General features: G+C 40.4%; 2 protein-coding genes and 1 non-coding gene across 3 annotated transcripts in view; 1 reads left to right on the forward strand and 2 right to left on the reverse strand.

The window, feature by feature from the left end:
* The window catches only part of gpr34l (G protein-coupled receptor 34 like), a 471,084-nt gene that overhangs the window by 285,999 nt on the left and 161,224 nt on the right, over window positions 1-23,861 (forward strand). The window lies entirely within an intron of this gene.
* cct6a (chaperonin containing TCP1, subunit 6A (zeta 1)) lies at window positions 750-17,568 on the reverse strand. The gene is made up of 14 exons (XM_060936520.1): window positions 17,331-17,568; window positions 13,577-13,640; window positions 13,330-13,464; window positions 13,080-13,253; window positions 9,526-9,629; window positions 9,314-9,424; window positions 7,328-7,487; window positions 6,911-6,993; window positions 3,265-3,361; window positions 2,978-3,125; window positions 1,991-2,124; window positions 1,526-1,628; window positions 1,368-1,440; window positions 750-1,126 (listed from the first exon to the last, which is right to left on the reverse strand). The coding sequence occupies exons 1-14, from the start codon at window positions 17,465-17,467 to the stop codon at window positions 1,054-1,056; spliced, it is 1,596 nt and encodes a 531-aa protein (XP_060792503.1). The 5' UTR covers window positions 17,468-17,568; the 3' UTR covers window positions 750-1,053.
* LOC132895809 (small nucleolar RNA SNORA15) lies at window positions 6,488-6,630 on the reverse strand. The gene has a single exon (XR_009655844.1). It is a non-coding gene; the product is annotated as a small nucleolar RNA SNORA15 (small nucleolar RNA).

Genomic DNA, 23,861 nt, shown 5'->3' on the forward strand with positions numbered 1-23,861 from the left:
GTTGCCGTGTGGACAGGGCCTCATTGAAGTCTGCGGAGTCTTGGTGTGGATGTATATTCAGTTTTCTGGGAAGTGTGCCAAAGACTGCATTGTAGGTGGCTGATAAGTGGGGTCTCAGACCACCTCGTCTGTTCAGTGATTGTTGTTCTAGGTTGACAAAGATGGCTTCGTTTACTCTTCTAGTGATTACATTAGTTATTTTTCACTTAAATCAGAACTAAAAAAATGACTGAAACAGACAAACATGTTTCAACTAAACTGAAAATTACGTTTTAGGTGAAACCAAGACATTTAAAATCCAAGCAAGCATTAGGAAGGAGTTATGTAGGTCGACCTGGTTGTAAAATACACGTCAAGCTATTTAGTTTCACATTTCAGAATATGTTTGATTGAATTCTGTTCATGTTTCCAGAAATATTTCTGCAGCTGCTGTATAAATGCCTTTGTATAGCAGCATCAAATTACATCATTTAATCTACTTTCATTTATCTTTTGTTTTGTAATAAATAATATTAAATACATTTTTGGATTGTATGAGCAGATTTTAAAGAGTCACATTTTCATCTTATAGAGAGATTAGTGGAGGAAATCCTGACTTTTATAGCCCAAGTATGATTAGCGAATTTAAAAAAGGAGTAAAAATCTAAAGGAATACTGTGCTAATTTTATTTAAGTAAAATATTTGAAGTGTGGATGATTGTGTGTGGTTTATTCAGTCTTTAACAAAAAAATTAAGTCACACTACAGTATTTTCATGAACCACAACATTTAATGGGTACAAATGAAAAGAAAAAAAGAAGGATATGACTGCAGTTCAGTGCTTAACAAAAATCTCATAAATAACCCAATTGACTGGAGGAAATGTGTGTGAGAATTCCGAGAGCGGAATGCTACTGAACACAAAACAAGCAGGACACATGACGATGACGGGTTTCTGACGCTGTTAGAATCCGGGCAGGATGCAGTCAGCGCAGAACTTCAGGCATCTCGGCGCCAAACTACAGGCCACCTACAGCCCTTCTTCATCTCGTGGGTTTATCATTCTCAATTAATTTAACCTTTGAGGGAAGACATTCCAGCTCTCATGATCTCATCTACCAGGAGGATGTTGCTCGCGATTACCGTGCTGAAAAGAGGGAAAGAAAATACATCTTGTTAATAAGATCCTAGATAGACTGCTCATTATAGAAAATTTATTAAAAAATATGTAAATATAGAACTTTTGTCACTCAACATTCTTCTTTTTTTTTTTTTTTAAATCAGACACTCAGGATAAATTGTTTCCTCCAAATCCTTTTCAGCAAATGGAGGAAAAAAATAAATAAAAATTTTACCAGAAACTATAAGGAGGTTTACGTTTTACTCACCACGAGTGAAGCAGCTGTTTTTTAACACTGTAGTTATCCCAGATGCCAACCTCTCCAGCTACCATGGGCTCACCTGAGAAACAGATCAAACATTGCTCAAATCTCAGTCTCTCGTTAAATGTGAAATTTTCACATATTTAATCCATTTCGAGACGCACCTGTGCTCAGGTCCACGCCGATGAGCTGGCCGGACTCTTTAAATTCAGTCTGCAGCTTCACAAGAGTCTCCTGTGGATCATAGCCTGAATTCTGAGCCAGAACCTGCAAACAAACACACACACACACACACACACACACACACCACCACCAAAAATGAGAAATCTAGGATAATTAAATTATCTTCAGTCATCTTGAGTTATGGTTTTTGAAGCTGTGCGATTTTTTTTTTTTTAATATACCACAAGTGGAAGAGATCTGCTATCCAAGCCTTGATATAAAAACAGGTTTATTCTAAACTTCAATAATGTAAACATGTATAAAGAACATTTTGAGTTGAGCAAATTTTAATGAAATTTAAAGAATGACTTAATCCAGCACATCCACCTGTCTTCAAATTTATAAATGCAAGATAGAAATTTAACATGACGCACAATTCGTTTGTTTGTCCTTAAACATTCCAGTACCTTTGGGATGATGAGGAGAGAATCAGCAAACGCCTGCACACCCAACTGAGCTCGCCCCTTCACTTTGGACTTGTGTTTCACCAGAGCATCAGCCACGGCCACCTCAAAAGCACCTGCTCCTGCTACAACACTGCCTGTTCAGGGGGAGACGCTTATTTAAAAACAATTCATAACCACTATATAGCTTTATTTACACTGTACAGGACTGTAGTGCAGGGACGCCTGCTTGTGGCTAACTTGGTTCTTATTAATGCAAAAGTTATGTACTCTGGTACAATTTGCATAAATTAATATTTACATGACAGAACAAGCTTGTACCATTTAGACAAAATACAGGAGGTTGTTCTTTGTGAGATGTATTTACACCCCTGCCGTACATCTCAACACGTACAGTATACGTGGGGGGAATAATATGCTTCAACACATAACGATTACATACAGTGCAATTTAATACCTCTACAATAAACACGCTGCGATGCGATTCAGGCACGAGCCGACATCTTCTGTACAGAGCAGTTTACATTTTGTGGTTTCTCACCAACACAAGCTGGGCTTTTTGTCTAACATCAAGATGAGACGCTGATGAGGGGGAACAATGTAAGCGAGAACAGGTTTTAACTTGTTCTGTGGATGTTCCTCAGCATTAAATCTAACAACAAACAGAAAAAGTATGACGTGTCGTTCTCGTATCGCATCGCATCACATCCTCCATTTCTAGGAAATGGGAAAACCCACGAAACTGTTTTGGGGATTGTCTATTGCACTTCAGCTCTGAAAGAAAATCAAGCTGTGCAACGATTTTTGATGGCAAATTATTATTTTTTTTAAAGCACTTTGCTTCACATTTAAAACCAGATTTTGGGTCACATCATAAACTAGTGAACTGATTTTTTAATTTGAATAATTTTTCCCCTCTTTACACAGAGTAAAGCTTCCATTATACAAGTTTGAATAACATGTAGGCAGTTCGTCAGCCTCCACTCGTACCGTCCTCGATGGCGTTTTTAACAGCACGCAGGCCGTCTCTCACGGCATCTTTGATCTGCGTCAGCGTGTGTTTGTTTGGTCCTTTGACCAGCAGTGTCACGGAGCGTGGGTTCCCACATTTCTCGATGAACGTGTACTTCTCCTCTCCCTGGTACAAACACATGATGAGTGTGAAACACAAAACAAAAAGACAAAAAAAAAAAAAAACATTCGTCTTAACTCTCACTTCTGCTCAACACGAACCTCATTACATAATCTAGAACAATATACACAGAGTTCAAACTGACCAGTGTGTGTTCGTAGACGAGACCGGCGTGGCCCAAACACTCCGGGGTGAGATCATCGACAGAGTTCATGGCAACACCACCACAGGCCAGACTGAGTCTGAGACAAAAAAAAAAACCATCAAGAAAAAGGTTATAGTGACTCGACTGAAACTGCAAAAGATCTCAGTACACGGTTCAGTTCATCCTGAATCAGTAGTGCAAGTCAGCAAAGGGGACAGGACTTGGAGAAACCATTTTTCCACCTTTTTTTTTTTTTATTTAATAAATAAGAACTGATTATCTTTAAAAACAAAAGTCTAGACTTTCCCCAGTATGACAACAGTCTAAAACGTATATCACAGCATCATTGAATTAAACCAACCATTTAAAAACATATAAAAATAAATTTTTAACATGAAAATTGGGGGGCTCGATCAATTTATTTTTTTAAACGATTTTATAGCTTAAGTACAAATTTTTAAATAAAACACCTAATGCTTCCAGATGAAGTTTGCAACTTTATATTTAAAAGAATATATTATACAGTGGTGCTTGAAAGTTTGTGAACCCTTTAGAATTTTCTATTTTTCTGCATAAATATGACCTAAAACATCATCGGATTTTCACACAAGTCCTAAAAGTAGATAAAGAGAACCCAGTTAAACAAATGAGACAAAAATATTATACTTGGTCATTTATTTATTGAGGAAAATGATCCAATATTACATATCTGTGAGTGGCAAAAGTATGTGAACCTCTAGGATTAGCAGTTAATTTGAAGGTGAAATTAGAGTCAGGTGTTTTCAATCAATGGGATGACAATCAGGTGTGAGTGGGCACCCTGTTTTATTTAAAGAACAGGGATCTATCAAAGTCTGATCTTCACAACACATGTTTGTGGAAGTGTATCATGGCACAAACAAAGGAGATTTCTGAGGACCTCAGAAAAAGCGTTGTTGATGCTCATCAGGCTGGAAAAGGTTACAAAACCATCTCTAAAGAGTTTGGACTCCACCAATCCACAGTCAGACAGACTGTGTACAAATGGAGGAAACTCAAGACCATTGTTACCCTCCCCAGGAGTGGGCGACCAACAAAGATCACTCCAAGAGCAAGGTGTGTAATAGTCGGCGAGGTCACAAAGGACCCCAGGGTAACTTCTAAGCAACTGAAGGCCTCTCTCACATTGGCTAATGTTAATGTTCATGAGTCCACCATCAGGAAAACACTGAACAACAATGGTGTGCATGGCAGGGCTGCAAGGAGAAAGCCACTGCTCTCCAAAAAGAACATTGCTGCTTGTCTACAGTCTGCTAAAGATCATGTGGACAAGCCAGAAGGCTATTGGACAAATGTTTTGTGGACGGATGAGACCAAAATCGAACTTTTTGGTTTAAATGAGAAGCATTATGTTTGGAGAAAGGAAAACACTGCATTCCAGCATAAGAACCTTATCCCATCTGTGAAACATGGTGGTGGTAGTATCATGGTTTGGGCCTGTTTTGCTGCATCTGGGCCAGGACGGCTTGCCATCATTGATGGAACAATGAATTCTGAATTATACCAGCGAATTCTAAAGGAAAATGTCAGGACATCTGTCCATGAACTGAATCTCAAGAGAAGGTGGGTCATGCAGCAAGACAACAACCCTAAGCACACAAGTCGTTCTACCAAAGAATGGTTAAAGAAGAATAAAGTTAATGTTTTGGAATGGCCAAGTCAAAGACCTGACCTTAATCCAATCGAAATGTTGTGGAAGGACCTGAAGTGTGTAGTTCATGTGAGGAAACCCACCAACATCCCAGAGTTGAAGCTGTTCTGTACGGAGGAACGGGCTAAAATTCCTCCAAGCCGGTGTGCAGGACTGATCAACAGTTACCGCAAACGTTTAGTTGCAGTTATTGCTGCACAAGGGGGTCACACCAGATACTGAAAGCAAAGGGTCACATACTTTTGCCACTCACAGATATGTAATATTGGATCATTTTCCTCAATAAATAAATGACCAAGTATAATATTTTTGTCTCATTTGTTTAACTGGGTTCTCTATCTACTTTTAAGACTTGTGTGAAAATCCGATGATGTTTTAGGTCATATTTATGCAGAAATATAGAAAATTCTAAAGGGTTCACAAACTTTCAAGCACCACTGTACATCACAACATACAGGGACGATTTTCTGTTTCAGAAAGTTTTCAATTCTGCCAATTCAGTTTTTTTCTGTAATAAAAGATGGGTGTGCGCGCACGTGTGTGTATTCATTCATTTAGTGCATAAACTTTCAGGTTCAGCTTGGGAGAATGAGAGAACGAAGTTGGAGAATAAATGTACGGCATCACCTCCACTAAAACACATCAAAATGAAATAAGATACATCTCAAGGCTCGACATTAACTTTTTAATCCACTTGTCCTGTCGGATAGGCAGATACGGAGTTAACCTGCCCGAACCAAATGTTTGGTTGTACCAATAATGTCGAGTCCAGCATGTGCATGATGAACTGTAGCCATAAATTCACAAAGCACTCAATCACAGAAATAGCAATGAACTGATAAAGAAACAGACGGGAGATCGCTTCAGCAGGATTAACTCAAACCAAGCCTCAATATTGATTGATTGATTGATTGATTGCACTTTAATATCAGATAACTCTGAAATTTGTCTTACGTCCTAGCAAAGTATTGCAAATGCAGCTCCATTTGTGAATACATACATACATACATACATACAAACAATACTACATATACACACAAACTACACTATAGCTGACTATAATAGTTAATCAATATCAGCATTGTACATCAGCACTGTGATCTGCTTTGTATTTTCCGGGGTGAGGCGTTCCCGTTTATAATCCCCGGATGTGTGGGGTTTTTTTCTTTTTTAATCTGATCAGCGTGCACACCAATCACAAGCCCTCGTGTCGTAATTTACAACATGGCAGGACGCTGATAGTGGGGAGAGGGGGATTCAGTTTACACCAAGATTTGATTTCTTCTTGCAAAAAAAAAAAAAACAGCGACGACTACAACCTCGGACTGTAGACTTTTGAAACTGGATGCTGACAAAAGCCCTTTTCGATTTCTGAACAGCAGCTCTGTTTCAGACAAGCGACTCTGCGATTTCTGTGATTGCAGAAAATCATCCCTAGATATAATCCGAAACGTGATCTGATAAATGGTCATGGTACACATCATCCAGGCTGAACAGCTCAATGAGAAAACCTTCATATGCTGCACTGTAATCGATTGTTCGCTTCCCTCCCAAATCAGTGAGAACACACCATAAATGTACCACTGTGAGAAAAGGAGAGCGAGCGAGTGTAGTAATCTGGCATGGTGTCTGACTGCCTTTACTACAGAAAGAGTAAAAGCAGAATTCGTCCATGCACAAAGATTCTGACACGTTTATCAGGTTCGACTGCATCCGGTTCCACAATGACATTTGGTTTCCTTTATATTTAACAGTCAAGAGAATCCGTGTAACTCAGGAGTGGAATAAATTTTTTTTTTTAAATGAAGTGTCAAGGAATACACTCACCATTTTATTCAGTTACTAAACACTTACTGTGTACACAGAGTTGCCAATTAATTAAATATTCAACCTCTCACGTTTTGCCAACCTGATATAAGCCAACAGGTAAAATCTCATGCTGCGTGTGATCCGTACCTCTCCATGTTCCTCCTCTTCGCCCGACGCAGAGCCACGATGCCTTCTTTCGCCAGCGCATCCAGAGAGAACGGATCAATCCCCTGTGTGAAAGGCAGAGTTCAGTCAGTGCTACTAAACATCACCGTACACGATTTAAAAGAAAGCGTACATTGTGCTGGTCCCATGAATACAGGTAGGAAGAACGGAGCGTCTCCTTCTGCAGAGGTATAGACCACACTTTCTTGTAGCACAGTTTAAGTCCAAGAAGAGCTACACAAGCACCCACGGGTGTTAACTGTGCGTCGAATCCGAACAGATTATCGTTTAACAAGTCAGTCAGGGTTCAACACTTCACAGCATGGCTGAGGAACCTGATCTGAACTCTATCCTGATGTCCAAACCTACAACGCATGGAAAGAAAGGGGACGGAGTTACCTTCTGATTGATGACCACAAAGCCCTTGTCATGGTCAGCACACACTTTCTTCTTTAGCTCGATGATCTTGTGCACACGCTCCTCAATGAACTTCCTCTCAGCCTTCACCAGCTTCTCCCTCTCCTCAGCGCTCTTGTAGAAGAAGCCAGAGTTCACCTCGCTGCAGAAGATACATCACACTTTTTTTTTCCCCTGGTAGAGATTTACAGTTAAATGTACATTCTAAACTTTCAGCCTACAGTAGGTTTGTGAGATATAATGACCAATTTAATCATCTGTACATATTACACCGACATGAAGCCCCGCCCCCTTAAAGGAACAGTCCACCATATTTCCATAATGAAATATGCTCTTACCTGAATTGAGACGAGCTGCTCTGTACCTCTCCGAGCTTTGCGCGACCTCCCAGTCAGTCAGACGCAGTCCGACACGCTGTCACTCCTGTTAGCAATGTAGCTAGGCTCAGCATGGCCAACGGTATTTTTTGGGGCTGTAGTTAGATGCGACCAAACTCTTCCGCGTTTTTCCTGTTTACATAGGTTTATATGAGCAGTGATATGAAACAAGTTCAGTTACACAAATTGAAACGTAGCGATTTTCTATGCTATGGAAAGTGCGCACTATAATGACAGGCGTACTAACACCTTCTGCGCGCTTCGGCAGCACATTGATACGGAGCTCAGATATCAATGCGCTGCCGAAGCGCGCAGAAGGTGTTAGTACGCCTGTCATTATAGTGCGCACTTTCCATAGCATAGAAAATCGCTACATTTTAATTTTTTTAACTGAACTTTTTTCACATCACTGGTCATATAAACCTATGTAAACAGGAAAAACGCGGAAGAGTTTGGTCGCATCTAACTACAGCCCCAAAAAATACCGTTGGCCATGCTGAGCCTAGCTACATTGCTAACAGGAGTGACAGCGTGTCGGACTGCGTCTGACTAAGGCCGAATCCCATTTCACCCCTTGGACCAACCCCTTGGCCCTTCCCCTCCATTTTGCGCGTTCACGTGAAGGGGTAGGGGTATCCCAATCCCAGTTAACGCGGAGGGGTAGGGGAAGGGGTAGGGCTTCTGTACCCCTCCAAACGGAGATTTTCCTGGAGCTGACTCCGAACGAAGGGGTTTGAGTGATTTCCCACAATGCCATGCGGATTTCAGCGAGATTTCATGCGGATTTCAGAAAGATGGCGGTTCCCGCGGCGAAAGATTGTCATAAATGTATTTTCTCCATTATTTACGTGTTTTAAGTTGTTATCCAGAGGAAACACGCCGCTTGATTCGCTTTCGAGCTGAGAATGAGCAGCGATTTCTGAAATCCAAGCTGCTGCTAAAAAGCTTTGGGAGTGAGTATTGTTTTCGGTTGCTTGACTCCGTACGTTTTGTTCTGTTATTCTCGCTTTTATTGTTTACATGAGTGTTCTGACACCTCATTCTGTCAGATGTGGTGCACGAAGCGCCAAAGATATCCCATTCAGTGGTGTTAGTTAACAAATCACACCCTGCCAGCAGAGATTTCTGGTTCTGGCTCTGACTGTAGCGGCTGGTCGCAGCCAATGACGCATTTGGTCGCGTTTTGCTAACGTAAACGCTGACGGAGGTACGCGATGACGTATGCGATCGTTGAAGGGCTATCCCAATACGTAAGGGTTGAATTTCAAGCCCTATCCCTTGTAGCTCAGTTTCAAGGGGAAGGGCCAAGGGGAAGGAGGAGGGGAAGGGGGAGGGGTAGAAATTAGAATTGGGATTGGGCCTAACTGGGAGGTCGCGCAAAGCTCGGAGAGGTACGGAGCAGCTCGTCTCAATTCAGGTAAGAGCATATTTCATTATGGAAATACGGTGGACTGTTCCTTTAAACTCTCTTACAAGCTCTCAAACTGGACTCGTAAGGCACATGGAGAACGTTTTGAGTTCATTCATGTTAAATTAAATCCAATCACCACACAAGCCTAGTCCACAGTAAAGAGAAGTTAATCAGATCTACGTTTTCTCATATTCCAGAGAGACATTGCAGGTCAGGATATAAGCGTCCTCAACTCTCTTCTTCATGTCAGGATGTCTGGCTCCATGATCCAACACCAAACCTCTGATCAATCTGAGGACAGAGAAGGGGGGAAAATAAATAAACAAACTCAAACCCAGAGACAGAACGACCCATTTCGATAACCACAGTTTATCCACAACCAGATTTCTTACTGTGTATCGCTCTCCGTCTTGTGTTTCATCTCCATGATCTCCACCATATAAAGGTCAATGGGTTCGTTGGGTTTCCTGATGGCGAGCACAGCGTCCACCACAGCCTGAGGAAAAGCATCAGGATCACATTATCACACAATCATGAGAACAGTGATGTCACAATACACTTTATGGAGAGATGGATGACATCATAACATCTTTAGGCTTTTTTTTTAATGATTACAGATTTCTAAAATCTCATTTAATTTTTCTACTTTCCAGTGTTAACTTAAATCTGATTTTATGAATAAAATGTTTAAAATATAAAACATTAAATATTTGCTGACACTAAATAAAAGAATAATTTTAATTTAAAAAAAAACCCGACAGGAAGCAGATGATTTTGTAATTTTTTCCCCTCCACTTTTTGTTATTTAAGAAAAACAAACATTCAGTGATATTAAATAAGTAAATATTATACTTTACTTTTTTTTTTTAATGTATTCAATGTAGTAAAAACAGCTGACTTAAGTTTTGTATTTCATTTTTAAAATGGTAACTTTTCTTCATCTTCTCTCTATTTCAGTGCTACAGTTCTATGAAAAGATGTTTTGATTTTTTTAAGACATGAAAGTCCTATTTAACCCAAAAAAAAAATTTTTTTTTTTTTAAATGCAACACTACTGGAGTGTTGGGGGAAACTGGTCACAAGCCAATCATAATGACGTGTCCTATTATGTACAGTGCCTTGAAAAAGTATTCATACCCCTTCATACATTTTTCCACCTTACAACCACGAACTTAAAAGTTTTTTATTGAGATTTTATGTGATAGACCAACACAGAGTAGCATATAATTGTGAAGTGAAACAAAAATGGTAAATGGTCTTCAAAATTTTAAACAAATAAAAATCTGAAAAATGTGATGTGCATTAGTATTCAGCCCCCCTGCGTCAATACTTTGTAGAGCCACCTTTTGCTGCAATTACAGCTGCAAGTCTTTTGTGGTATGTCTCTACCAGCTTTGCACATCTAGACACTGAAATTTTTGCCCATTCTTCTTTGCAAAATAGCTCAAGCTCAGCCAGATTGGATGGAGAGCGTCTGTGAACAGCAATTTTCAAATCTTGCCACAGATGCTCAATGGGATTTAGGTCTAGACTTTGACTGGGCCATTCTAACACATGAATATTCTTTGATCTAAACCATTCCATTGTAGCTCTGGCTGTATGTTTAGGGTCATTGTCTTGCTGGAAGGTGAACCTCCTTCCCAGTCTCAAGTCTTTTGCAGCCTCCAGCAGGTTTTCTTCCAGGATTGCCCTGTATTTAGCTCCATCCATCTTCCCATCAACTCTGACCAGCTTCCCTGTCCCTGCTGAAGAAAAGCATCCCCATAGCATGATGCTGCCACCACCATGTTTCACAGTGGGGATGGTGTGTGCAGGGTGATGAGCAGTGTTAGTTTTCCGCCACACATAGCGCTTTGCATTTAGGCCAAAAAGTTCAACTGTGGTCTCATCTGACCAAAGCACCTTCTTCCACATGTTTGCTGTGTCCCCTATATGGCTTCTTACGCCTGTCTTTCAACAATGGCTTTCTTCTTGCCACTCTTCCAAAAAGGCCAGATTTGTGGAGTGTATGACATAGTTGTCCTGTGCACAGATTCTCCCACCTGAGCTGTGGATTTCTGCAGCTCCTCCAGAGTGATCATGGGCCTCTTGGCTGCTTCTCTGACCAGTGCTCTCCTTGCTCGCTCTGTCAGTTTAGGTGGATGGCCACGTCTTGGTAGGTTTGCAGTTGTGCCATACTTTTTCCATTTTTGAATGATGGATTGAACAGTGCTTCTTGAGATGTTCAGAGCTTGGGATATTTTTTTATAACCTAACCCTGCTTTAAACTTCTCCAGAACTTTATCCCTGACCTGTCTGGTGAGTTCTTTGGTCTTCATGATGCTGTTTGTTCCTCAGTGTTCTCTAACAAACCACTGAGGCCTTCACAGAACAAGTGTATTTATGCTGAGAGTAAATTACACACAGTAGGACTCTATTAACTAATTAGATGACTTCTGAAGGCAATTGATTGCACTGGATTGTATTTAGAGGTATCAGAGTACAGGGGGCTGAATACTAATGCACACCACATTTTTCAGATTTTTATTTGTTTAAAATTTTGAAGACCATTTATCATTTTTGTTTCACTTCACAATTATGTGCTACTCTGTGTTGGTCTCTCACATAAAATCTCAATAAAAAACTTAAGTTCGTGGTTGTAAGGTGGAAAAATGTGAAAAAGTTCAGGGGGTATGAATACTTTTTCAAGGCACTGTAATAACTACGATGAATAACACCTTTGAGAATCACGATGATATTTTCATCATATAGCCCAACTCCTACCTCAAAGACCACCAGACACTACACTTTTTGATGTGAAATCTTTAGTTATCATTCACTTTATTAGTTTTGTTCCCCCCCATTTGATTGCTTTATTTAAAAAAAAAAAAAACTGATATGGGAATACACAAAAGACCGAGTTTATGTCAGATGACTAACAGGGGGACTAAAATAATTTTGTTGAAACAAGAAAAGGTTTTGTGCTGGTCCCATGAATACATGTATGAAGAACGGAGCATCTTCGACTGCAGAGGTACCGTATAGACCACACTTTACTGTAGCACAGTTTAAGTCCAAGAAGAGCTACACAAGCACCCATGAGTGTTCACTGTGCGTTCATCTCACCATCAGCCTCACCCAGTTTTATCAAATAAATCACCGCTATCAAAATTTAAAGAAGAATAAAATCGTTAAGATTTACAGACGGACATAAAATGTTCTTCTGGCACAAGTCTGCAATCACAAAAATAAAACAAATCTAAGATCTAACAATCTCACAAAAATAAATTTTAAAAAATGTATTCATTTTATACAAACATAAAAGCTCCCACCATGAGTATAGTGGTTTCAATGCAGATTTATTAAACAACCTACATCTATAAAATATTTCATTTTGAATATTAGATAAAGCCCTATGCATCTGAAATAATGCAAATGTGAACACTGTGCTACATATTCAAATTCTTTGCTTTGGAAATAGTGTGTAATTATTCCTTTAAATAAATAAATAGCCCTTCTTTAAATGTAGACGTTTACTATAAATGTTACAACTCAAGACTTTTTTTCATTCTTTTTTTTTTTTAAATAAAAACTGGACATGAGGTTTCCTGCATCTTCTGCAGAAATTTAATTTAATTACAACCCTGAACGGATTCGTTTAAATTAATAAATAAATAAATAAATAAATAAATAGCAAGCTGCATAATTAAAAGGCTCATTGACATCATACAAAGTGTTTTTAATTTACTAAAATTGTGAAAAAGGCACAGAGTTATTTCTTCAGCTCTTTTCCTTTTTCTCTCCTGATTTTAAGCGTGTAGGTGTGGGGGTTGGGGGGGGGGGGGGTTTAAAAATGGCAAGAAATTCTGAAACAAGTTATGATCCTGTACATATTTGCACTTCAGGCAGTCGTGTGTACGTTACTTCTTCATGCTGTACTCATGAAGGCCATGATCATATGACCTACCTCTGTGAGCAGGTCAGCCAGCTCCGTGTGGACTTTGGTCCTCAGTGAGGTTCTGGCCACGTTAACCAAAGTCTCACGGTCCATCTCCTTAGTGACCTTCACCTCCTCAAGCACAGCCAGAGCCTTGTCCTTCGCAGCTTCAAAGCCCTCAGCGATGATCCTGGGGTGGAGACCCTGAGCACACCAACACGAGGCATTAGGTTTAACAAATACACGATTTATTAAAAAACACACACACACCACTGCAAACCTCAGAAACATAAATATCCGCCTGCTTTAGTAACTCTCCGATGATGAGGACGTTGGACGTGGTGCCGTCTCCGGTGATGTCGTCCTGCGCCGTCGCCACCTTCGCGATCAGAGAAGCCGTTGGATGCTGGATTTGCTGAGCGGAAAATGACAAAACGGGGAAATTTACTCTTTCTATTCGGCACTCAGTTGTAGCTTCTGCACGAGTTACATTTCTGACACGAACATTAAAACAAACCGTCTCTTACCATCTCATGCAGCAAGACATTGCCGTCTTTAGTCAGCTTGATGTCTCCGGCGCCAGACACAAGCCTGGAGAAGACAAAATGAAAGTCTAAGGTTAAAACATGGCTGCTGTATTGGGGTTGTCACTGTGAGCTGGAGTTTGGGGTAGGATTAAGTGAAGTCACTCGCATCACTCCACGTTAAACATATGAGTGGTTGAAGTGCAAAAGCCTGGGAAATACAAAATGTAATTTTCATGTGCAGCAACCAAACAACAATGTGTAGTAAGAGTCAGAAGATATTTGAATAAATACCTTTTGACATTTTATAAAACAGTGAAATACTAATAACTATACTTCATTGATTTGGTTAAATTTAACCAAAATTTTGGCTAAATGCAGAGGATGAATTTCACTGTGCATGTGACGAATAAAGGTTTCTTCTTCTTCTTGTAGCTGCCGTCATTTTATATAATATACTGTACACACACGTTAATCTGAATCTTCCCTACACTTCTACGAACCACCTTCCTCAGGTGACGAGACAGAAACCAATGTCAACAATGCTGATGATCAAAACAAAAACTCACTGTCCTGCTTTTATAATTTGATAATATTTTTCAAAAATTAGATTAGGTTATAAATGAAGAAATAAGTGAAGCACCTGTTTTCCTTTCAGCTTGAGATGAAATTAAAATCAGACAGAAATAATTCCAGCTGAGATATTACAGAAATGAAAATTAACAGAATTAAAGGACTTCATGATGTAAACAATGATTTATTTTTTTAAAGAATCTATAAACATGTGCACTATCACAATTAAAACACAGACTGAGAAACAGAATTTCTGAAAATCGAGTCCATATTCAAAAAACATTTTTTGTGGTCCTCCTTCTCATCTGCATTAATTGGCGGTGTATTAAAATGTTACTCCTCATATCAGATTAAATGAGACTGAAATTTGTACACAGCAGTCAGTGCGTTTTCTCTTTTGGTGACTGTAAGATGTTCAACTTTTGGTTGATCTTCATGCAAATTACCTTAAATAAATAAATAAATAAATAAATAGGAAAAAAGATGCAAGACACTGAATATAAAACACTACCATCCCGGATCTTCTGCAGAACAAGCTCTCCCAACTGAGCGTGCCTGACTCCACTTGTAGGTGGATCACAGACTTCCTGTTGGACAGGAAGAAGAACATGAAGCCGGGGAAACTTGCCTGCAACTCCTAAATCATCAGCATCCCCCCCCCCAAAAAGGCTGTGTCTTCTTCCCTCTACTCTTCTCCCTGTACACCAACAGCTGCACCTCCAGTCATCAGTCTGTCAAGCTCCTAAAGTTTTCAGATGACGCTACCCTCATTGGACTGCTTTCTGATGAGGACACGTCTGCCGACAGGTGGGAGGTTGACCATCTGGTGTCCTGGTGCAGGTAGAACAACTTAGAGCTTAATGCTCTAAAGACAAAGGAGATGACTGTAGGCTTTCAGGAGGAGCTCTGCTACACCCTCCCCCAGTGACCTCTGTGGAGTTTTTCCGCTTCCTGGGCACTACAATCACTCCAGACCTCAAGTAGGAGACGAATATGTGCTCCTTCACCAAGAGGATGTTCTTTCTGCAGCAGCTGAAGTTGTTCAATCTCTCAAAGACAACGATGGTGCACTTTTACATACATCTCCATCATCACCTCCTGGTACGCTGCTACCACTGCCAGGGGACGAGGGCAGACCGCAGCGCATCAATCGCTCTGCTGAAAGGACAATCGGCTGCAACCTTCCGTCTCTTCAAGACACGTACAAGTCCAGGACCCTGAGGAGAGCAGAAAGGATTGTGGCCGACCCCTCTCACCCTGGACACAAACTTTTTAAATCAATCACTCTCCTCTGGTAGGAGGTTGCGGTCCATTAGAATTAAAACCTCACACCATAAGGCCAGCTTTTTCCCCACTGCAGCTGTTTCATCAATCAGGTCAGAGACCCCACTGACTCGAACCTCATGCTTTCAATCTGCGACATGAACACACTTCATTTTTGAACTGCCATTTTATGGTCATTTTCATTCTGTGAACTTTTATCACACATCCCGGGACACACTTTACAGCTTGGCTATTTATTTATTTCACCCACTGCACATATTCCCTTCTTGCACATTCACGTCACAACTCTTCTTCATACTCAACAGCTTGGACTTCAAAACAACCCATGCACACAGTCCTTAAATATGTCCATTTTTCAAACTTGGATATTTTAAATGCTTTTTATATATTATTTTTATTCTATTTATATAACTACTTTTGCCTTAATATATATTAACTGTCCAAGCACCAACCACCAAAGCAAATTCCTTGTATAAGGGTTGTTTTACAATCAGGGTACAAAGTTTGTGTCACAGGGGTCCAAAATTCAAATTGATTCAAACTGATTCTTGTACCAGTCTTTAAGTGAAGGACAAGTTAAAGAACAGATTTCAGGTAATTTTCTGACATGTGTGTATGGTAGTTTTGTGTAATCTGCTATAAGATGGGAGAAATAAATGAAGTGATTCTAGGAGAGGACTTTTTTTTGACAATTCAGAATCCACTACTTCCATAGTACTTTTAAATATAAGGCTGTAAGCTTTGTGTTAGTTGTCTCTAATATTTATGTCCCAATATCTTGACCACATTTTAGGATGAAAATAATCATTTTAGATATGTTACTGTATATTGAAAAATTAGCTGTCTCAGAGAGGACATTTTTTTGACACAATTACAGACTAATTTGATCAAAATAGTCTGAAAACTTACTGGCACTCAACATTAAAACTTAACTATGTTTCCAATGATATGGAACCAAATATTTGTTTTATGGTATAAAGAATGATTTAAGTGCATCCCTTTTGGAGCTACCTGTGGTAAAAAAAAAAAAAAAAAAAAAAGCACTTTTTCTAAATGACACGAGTAATTTTGCTAAATATGACACATCTTGCCATACATTCACCAAAAATAACGTTATCACCAAATTTTTTTTGCATGGTAAATAGAGCTATCACAGAGCTACAATAAACAACTACGTTTTAGTCAAGCCTTTTGATATTGAAGATAATAAGTGTTAAATGTCATTTTTAGTTTGCGTACCCTGATTGTAAAACAACCCATAAGAGAACGGACTTGGCAATAAACTCGATTCTGATTCGGATTCACCGTGTATGGGTGTGAACAGGCAGACAGGATAAAGAAGGAAATAAGGGATTATAAACTTGTTATAACTACAGTTTTATGGGAAAAGCAAAGCGCTTAGACGCGCATGGAGTTTATTTGAATTGAAACGTAAGAATTAAATTTATTTCCGGATTAACATCTAATATTAATTAGCAGAGTTAAACGGAGTCTGATGCTGACTGTTAGCTCAGAGGCTACACACAAACCATGTGCAAACTAGCCATGCTATGCTATGCTAAGCTAAGTAAAGCTAAGCTAGCTAGCTACTTTAACCACTGGGTTAGCAAGTTAATAAAGTGAATTATTAGTATTAAAAATAAGACACCGTTGAAACTGCACACAAAGAGTGAAATTTATTCGCCATGACTTCGCATAATACTTGACTAGCTAACGAACGAACGAACAAACAATCCCAAATGGTGCCACCTTCACTATGAAGTGCACTACAAAGGGTGCACAAGCCATTCTCCGACGCCATATTGAGTGCACCTGTATCTAAAGTAAGAGCTAATTAGGATGCGGCCCGAGTTAAAACCGCGCCTGCGCCGCTGACAGGCCTGAAATACAGCAGACTCACATTTTCATGGTTCCTTTTGGTCCCAAATTGCTTTTCAGGACATCCTGAAGTCCCCGAGCGGCGCTAATGTTCACGGCCAAGGCCGCCTGAGCTCTCGCCACCTCAGCTTTCGGATTAAGTGCCTTCACAGCAGCCATTGTGTTGCGCTACGGCCTAGTCGAAGAGAACCGAACAGCGGTTCCACAACTCAAGGCAGGCCGGTTAGAGAGAGAACGCTGACAGAGCTAACCGGGCTTCCAGAAAGCTCTAAAGCACGCGCTCCTTTGGAACAGCCTGCAGAGCGTCCTGATTGGCTGAAATTCTCGTCACACAAATAAGCAGCGCTGATTGGCTAATAGCCACGTCTGTCATTTTATACAGGCTAGTGAAGAAAAGATGGCGGAATGATTTTGCTTGTCTTCAGATTAATGAATAGAAAAAAACAACAAACGCAACAGAATTTCCATTGAAAGTTCTCTTTCCATACAACAAGCCAGAATCTGAGACACATCAGACTCAGCATCTGAAACATTGACAACATTAACTTATTTAATACACTAGTGCATCTCAAAAAATTAGAATACCATGAAAAAGTTCCTTTTTTCATAATTTAATTCAAAAAGGTAAACTTTAATATATTCTATATTCATTACATGTGAAGTGAAATATTTAAAGCCTTTTTTGTTTTAATTTATGGCTTATAGCTCATGAAAATCAGAAATCCAGTATCTCAAATTATTAGAATATTCCCTAAGATCAATCAAAAAAAGGATTTACAATACAGAAATGTCCAACTTCTGAAAAGTATATTCATTTATACACTCAATACTTGGTTGGGGCTCCTTTACCATGAATTACTGCATCAGTGCGGTGTGGCATGGAGGTGATCAGTCTGTGGCACTGCTGAGGTGTTCTTGAAGCCCAGGTTGCTTTGATAGTGGCCTTCAGCGTATCTGTATTTTTGGGTCGGGTGTTTCTCATCTTCCTCTTGACAATACCCCGTAGATTCTCTATGGGGTTCAGGTCAGGCAAGTTGGCTGGCCAATCAAACACAGTAATATCATGGTCAGCAAACCATTTGGTAGTAGTTTTGGCACTGTGGGTAGGTGCTAAGTCCTGCTGGAAAAGGAAATCAGCATCTCCAAAAAGCTCGTCAGCAGATGGAAGCATGAAGTGCTCTAAAATTTCCTGGTAGATGGCTGTGTTGACTTTGGACTTGATAAAATACAGTGGACCAACACCAGCAGATGACATGGCACCCCAAATCATCACAGACTGTGGAAACTTCACACTGGGCTTCAAACACCTTGGATTCTGTGCCTCTCCACTCTTCCTCCAGACTCTAGAACCGTGATTTCCAAATTAAATGCAAAATGTACTTTCATCTGAAAAGAGGACTTTGGACCACTGAGCAACAGTCCATTGGGTCACTCCGTGCCAACTCACCTAAATTTCTGGAAACTCCCCAGGTCACCCTCTCAGATTTTGCTGAAAAAATTCTTACATGTAGATCTATATGTTTCTACAACCCCTGCAAATTATCAGCTTTCAATTCCTCATAGTTTCCGAAAAACAGGCCTTTGAAATTTGACCCCCAAAAAGCTAAATTTGCAAAATGTGCTTTCTTCCAACTTCAGGAGCTTATAATTTTAAAATGGATTAAACCTGGAAGCCAATATTGCAGATATTTACTAAATGGCATCCAAATTTTTCAATTATGCCATCAGTTAGCCTCTGGGATGCTTATTTATCACTCTATAGGAAGCCAAAAATGGCTTTTCGGCCAAAATGAGCTAAAATAGGGTGTAACTATAGGAGCCATTCTGGAAAAATGGATCAACTCAGACTCTTCTCCTCATAACACAGTAATTATATGGTCATTATCTGTTCATAGGTACATTTTTCCCAGGATAACACTGTTAGGTGATGAATTACAAAAGTTTTAACATAAGTCCATCTCTCAGAGGGCCCAAAAATAGCCCATTTTTGCCCCCCAGTTTGACCATGTGGCTAGGGGTTCAGGATCTTCTAATTTTTTCTTGATATTGTCTCCTATAAGATGTATCAACTGACCAAGTTATTTTAGCGAACACCTATGGCTTCACATTTAAATCAATTTTTATGTAAATGAACTTTTTTTCATAAATTACTGTTTTGTCATATTCAGGACCTTATAAATCTGAAACAGAACTATATAAACTGGCATACACATTTTCATATTCTGGAATGAGAATGCCTGAAGAATGCTTAGTTTTCTATCTATGGGAAACTGAAAATGGTAATTTGGCCCAAACTGGTAATTATTTATGAAGAGGTCCTTAAGTGAGGTTATGTGACAACATTGATTATTCTACTCATAAAGTACTGGTAATAATGTTAGGTACTTTTGCTATTCATAAATATATTGTTTCAATCATGATCCATACATGTTTGGAGTTTTATTTAAAAACCTGTTCAACAGTACTTTAACAGTTTACTGAAGTCATGTTAGTTATGGCATACACCACCAGATGGAGTGACAGTCTAGGGACAGCAGAGTCAGCCTGTCTGTCTGGACATTCTTTGTGTGGTTGAGGCCCCCGACATAAAATCTGGAGGACATCAGTATCAACTGTCACAGCATGACTTTAAGCATGTTCAAGATCTGTTTTCTAAGATGTAACATTATGCACCTTGTAATTGAGGTATTTCACCTGACGTCACAGGGTCACGTGACGCCCCGGTGTCTGCCATTTTGAAGGTCAAGCTAGCTAATGTCAACAACATAGTAGCTAGTATGTTACTGTAGCAATGTTTACATTCAGTCATTTGGATGACTGTTAAAACCTTTCAGTCTCAAGTTTTTCCTTTACTGTATTTACTAGTTTACTGTAATTATGATCCGGCAGCTATTTACACCGGATCCAGTGTAAATAGCTGCTGGAGCGCACTCCGGCTTGCTCCCCCTCAAATTAAGCAGCGCGCTCCGGCAGCTATTTACACTGGATCTGGTGTAAATAGCTGCCGGATCATAATTACAGTAAACTACAGTAAAGGAAAAACTTGAGACTGAAAGGTTTTAACAGTCATCCAAATGACTGAACGTAAACATTGCTACAGTAACATACTAGCTACTATGTTGTTGACATTAGCTAGTGCTAACAGCTAGCTGCTAGTACACTGCTACAACACAGACACCGACCCTAATAATACAGTTCTTGGTCATTGCCTGGTAACAGCAAATTTATAACGGGCCATGTCTCAACAGACTAAGAAGTTATTTCAATGACATTTAATAACATTTTGTTTATCCTGAGGACCGAAAGTAAATGAAAATGTGAACAAACCTTAGCTGTAATAAGATGGCGACCACCGGCTCCAGGGACGACCCGCTGATGTAGGCATGTTACCCAGCCTGACACAAAATATCTGTAGGCATCCAAACTCTTATACGCTTTCAGATCAATACCTGTGTATGGCAATGGGTTTTTAACGACATAGGTATACAGATCCTGTGGGCCGAAGTCAGGTAAAGACGAGGGCTTCGTGTACTTCCGTACGTCAGTGAACAATCCTGGTGGAAGCAGGTAAACGTCGTTCTCTAAGCCTGCTAACCTCAATTTTTGCAAATACCTCTCCCTCTGCTCGCCCTGTAAATGCCCTACGTCGCTGGATAGTGAAGGTGTTTTCTGCATCTCGCTCCTTTTTCTTTTATGTTTTTCGTTTGTCGCCTTCCTCGCATTCAAACTGATTCGAGCCATGACGTCCAAAATGGCAGCCTAACGATGCATCACATGACTTGGTCACGTGGGTAAAAAACCTCAATACTAGATATTAAGAGTCAGGACAGATGAAAATGGCATTAAGGAGTTTTCTAAAAGTGGTACAAATGAAGGGCGGCACGGTGGTGTAGTGGTTAGCGCTGTCGCCTCACAGCAAGAAGGTCCTGGGTTCGAGCCCCGTGGCCGGCGAGGGCCTTTCTGTGCAGAGTTTGCATGTTCTCCCCGTGTCCGCGTGGGTTTCCTCCGGGTGCTCCGGTTTCCCCCACAGTCCAAAGACATGCAGGTTAGGTTAACTGGTGACTCTAAATTGAGCGTAGGTGTGAATGTGAGTGTGAATGGTTGTCTGTGTCTATGTGTCAGCCCTGTGATGACCTGGCGACTTGTCCAGGGTGTACCCCGCCTTTCACCCGTAGTCAGCTGGGATAGGATCCAGCTTGCCTGCGACCCTGTAGAAGGATAAAGCGGCTACAGATAATGAGATGAGATGGTACAAATGACTCTTTGTCTTTGTATACATGCATATTATATAGAGTGTACATGTGTGTATCTGTATGTAATAAAGAAATGAGATGCTACTCAAATAAACATTTTCTAGAGGTATTCTGATACAACAATCTAAACTGTTTTATGGCAGCTTATAAAACTCTGTAGTACCTCTGTCCAGGATAGTTCCATTTCAGGCCTATAAGCTGATATGAGAAAAATGGAATAATCATAAAAAAGGTTTGTGTACATAAAAATTGATTTAAATATGAAGCCATGGGTGTTCGTTAAAATAATTTGGTCAGTAGATACATCCTATAAGAGACAATATTTAGAACAAAAATGAAGATCCTGAACCCCTAGCCACATGGTCAAACTGGGGGGCAGAAATGGGCTATTTTTGGGCCCTCGGAGAGATGGGCTTATGTTAAAACTTTTGTAATTCATCACCTAACAGTGTTATCCTGGAAAAAATGTACCTATGAACAGATAATGACCATATAATTACTGTGTTATGAGGAGAAAAGTCTGAGTTGATCCATTTTTCCAGAATAGCTCCTATAGTTACACCCTATTTTAGCTCATTTTGGCCGAAAAGCCATTTTTGGCTTCCTATAGAGTGATAAATAAGCATCCCAGAGGCTAACTGATGGCATAATTGAAAAATATGGATGCCATTTAGTAAATATCTGCAATATTGGCTTCCAGGTTTAATCCATTTTAAAATTATAAGCTCCTGAAGTTGGAAGAAAGCACGTTTTGCAAATTTAGCTTTTTGGGGATCAAATTTCAAAGGCCTGTTTTTCAGAAACTATGAGGAATTGAAAGCTAATACTTTGCAGAGAGTGTAGAAACATATAGATCTACATTTAGGAATTTTTCCAGCAAAATCTGAGGGGGTGACCTGGGGACCCCTAGGTGAGTTGGCACGGAATGACCCCATTTCTTTCTCTCCTTAGCCCAAATAAGACACTTCTGACATTGTCTCTGGCTCAGGAGTAGCTTGATATTAGGAATGCGAAAGTTGTATCCCCTTTCTTGAAGATGTCTGTTCGTGATGGGTCTTGATACACTGACACCAGCCTCAGTCCACTCCTTGTGAAGCTCTCCCAAGTTCTTGAATCAACTTTTTTTGACAATCCTCTCAAGACTGCGGCCATCCCTGTTGCTTGTGCACCTTTTCCAGCCACCCTTTTCAGCAATGACCTTTTGTGGCTTACCCTCCTTGTGGAGGACATCAGAATCATCTTCTGGACAACAGTCAAGTCAGCAGTCTTCCCCATGATTGTGGATGTGTGTACTGAACTAAACCGAGAGATACACTCACTACGTTTACATGCACATAGAGAGAATCGAATTTCTGCTGTTGCTCGACTGAAATCGAAGTTCAAAATGCCATGTATACACCTTAATTCGGCTGAAATTGAACCGAACTTGATTTCTCGGAATCAAGCTACACGACCTAGTTTATGTGATTTCTGCCGAGCTACTTTGTGCATGTATACCCTATCGAGCTAGTTGTCGAGCTACTTCCGGAAGTGACGAGTGACGAGACCACAAGCGGGAAACACAACAGCCTCGGTCGGCATGACAACAGTAGTAGCGAGCAGCAGAAGAGGTCAGGAGGAACAAACGAAGAAGAGAAAATGGTGATGTAGAGCTCTCTGAAGTGTGGGTGGAGCACAGAGGACGGCAGGACAAAGCTTCTGGTACTAATAGGCTTTTTATTGTCAGACTTTTCAGTTTAACAGCCTACTTTTATTCTTGAGAGAAAAACACACACACGCGCGCGCACGCTGTGTTCTAGTCCCGGGATGAGCTCTCCCCTCTGCTCTCCCTCTGCCTCCTTAAATAGGGCGTGGTTACTGGGAAGACACACAAACACAGGTTAATTACCGTCAGGTGAAGTGATTCTGCCACTCACCTTCCCTGGCTCCGCCCTCCTGTCACAGACCGGCACTTGACCACGCCCCCACTGCCACAGGCAAGCAGAAACGTGCACTTCTGGAGCAATGAGGAGACAGAGTTCATGCTCATTCAGCTTGAGGAGTTGAATATATTAAAATTCATGGACGGGAGAAAAACGCGCAATGGAGAACACAGAACTGATAACTTTGTTTACACTCTTGAATAGCTCTTCTTCATGACGACAACCGGAAGTGTACCAACACGATGGGGCGTGTTGCGCCACCTGTGGCTCGGGTGCACAATGCACCTCACACAATAGCCCGATTTCATTGTGTGCATGTAGGATTGGATTTCTCTGGCACCCTGCTGGGACCTTCAGCTCGATTACCGACAGCAGCTC

This window comes from Neoarius graeffei, chromosome 12 (genome assembly GCF_027579695.1).
Source record: "Neoarius graeffei isolate fNeoGra1 chromosome 12, fNeoGra1.pri, whole genome shotgun sequence".
In the NCBI taxonomy this organism is placed as follows: domain Eukaryota; kingdom Metazoa; phylum Chordata; class Actinopteri; order Siluriformes; family Ariidae; genus Neoarius; species Neoarius graeffei.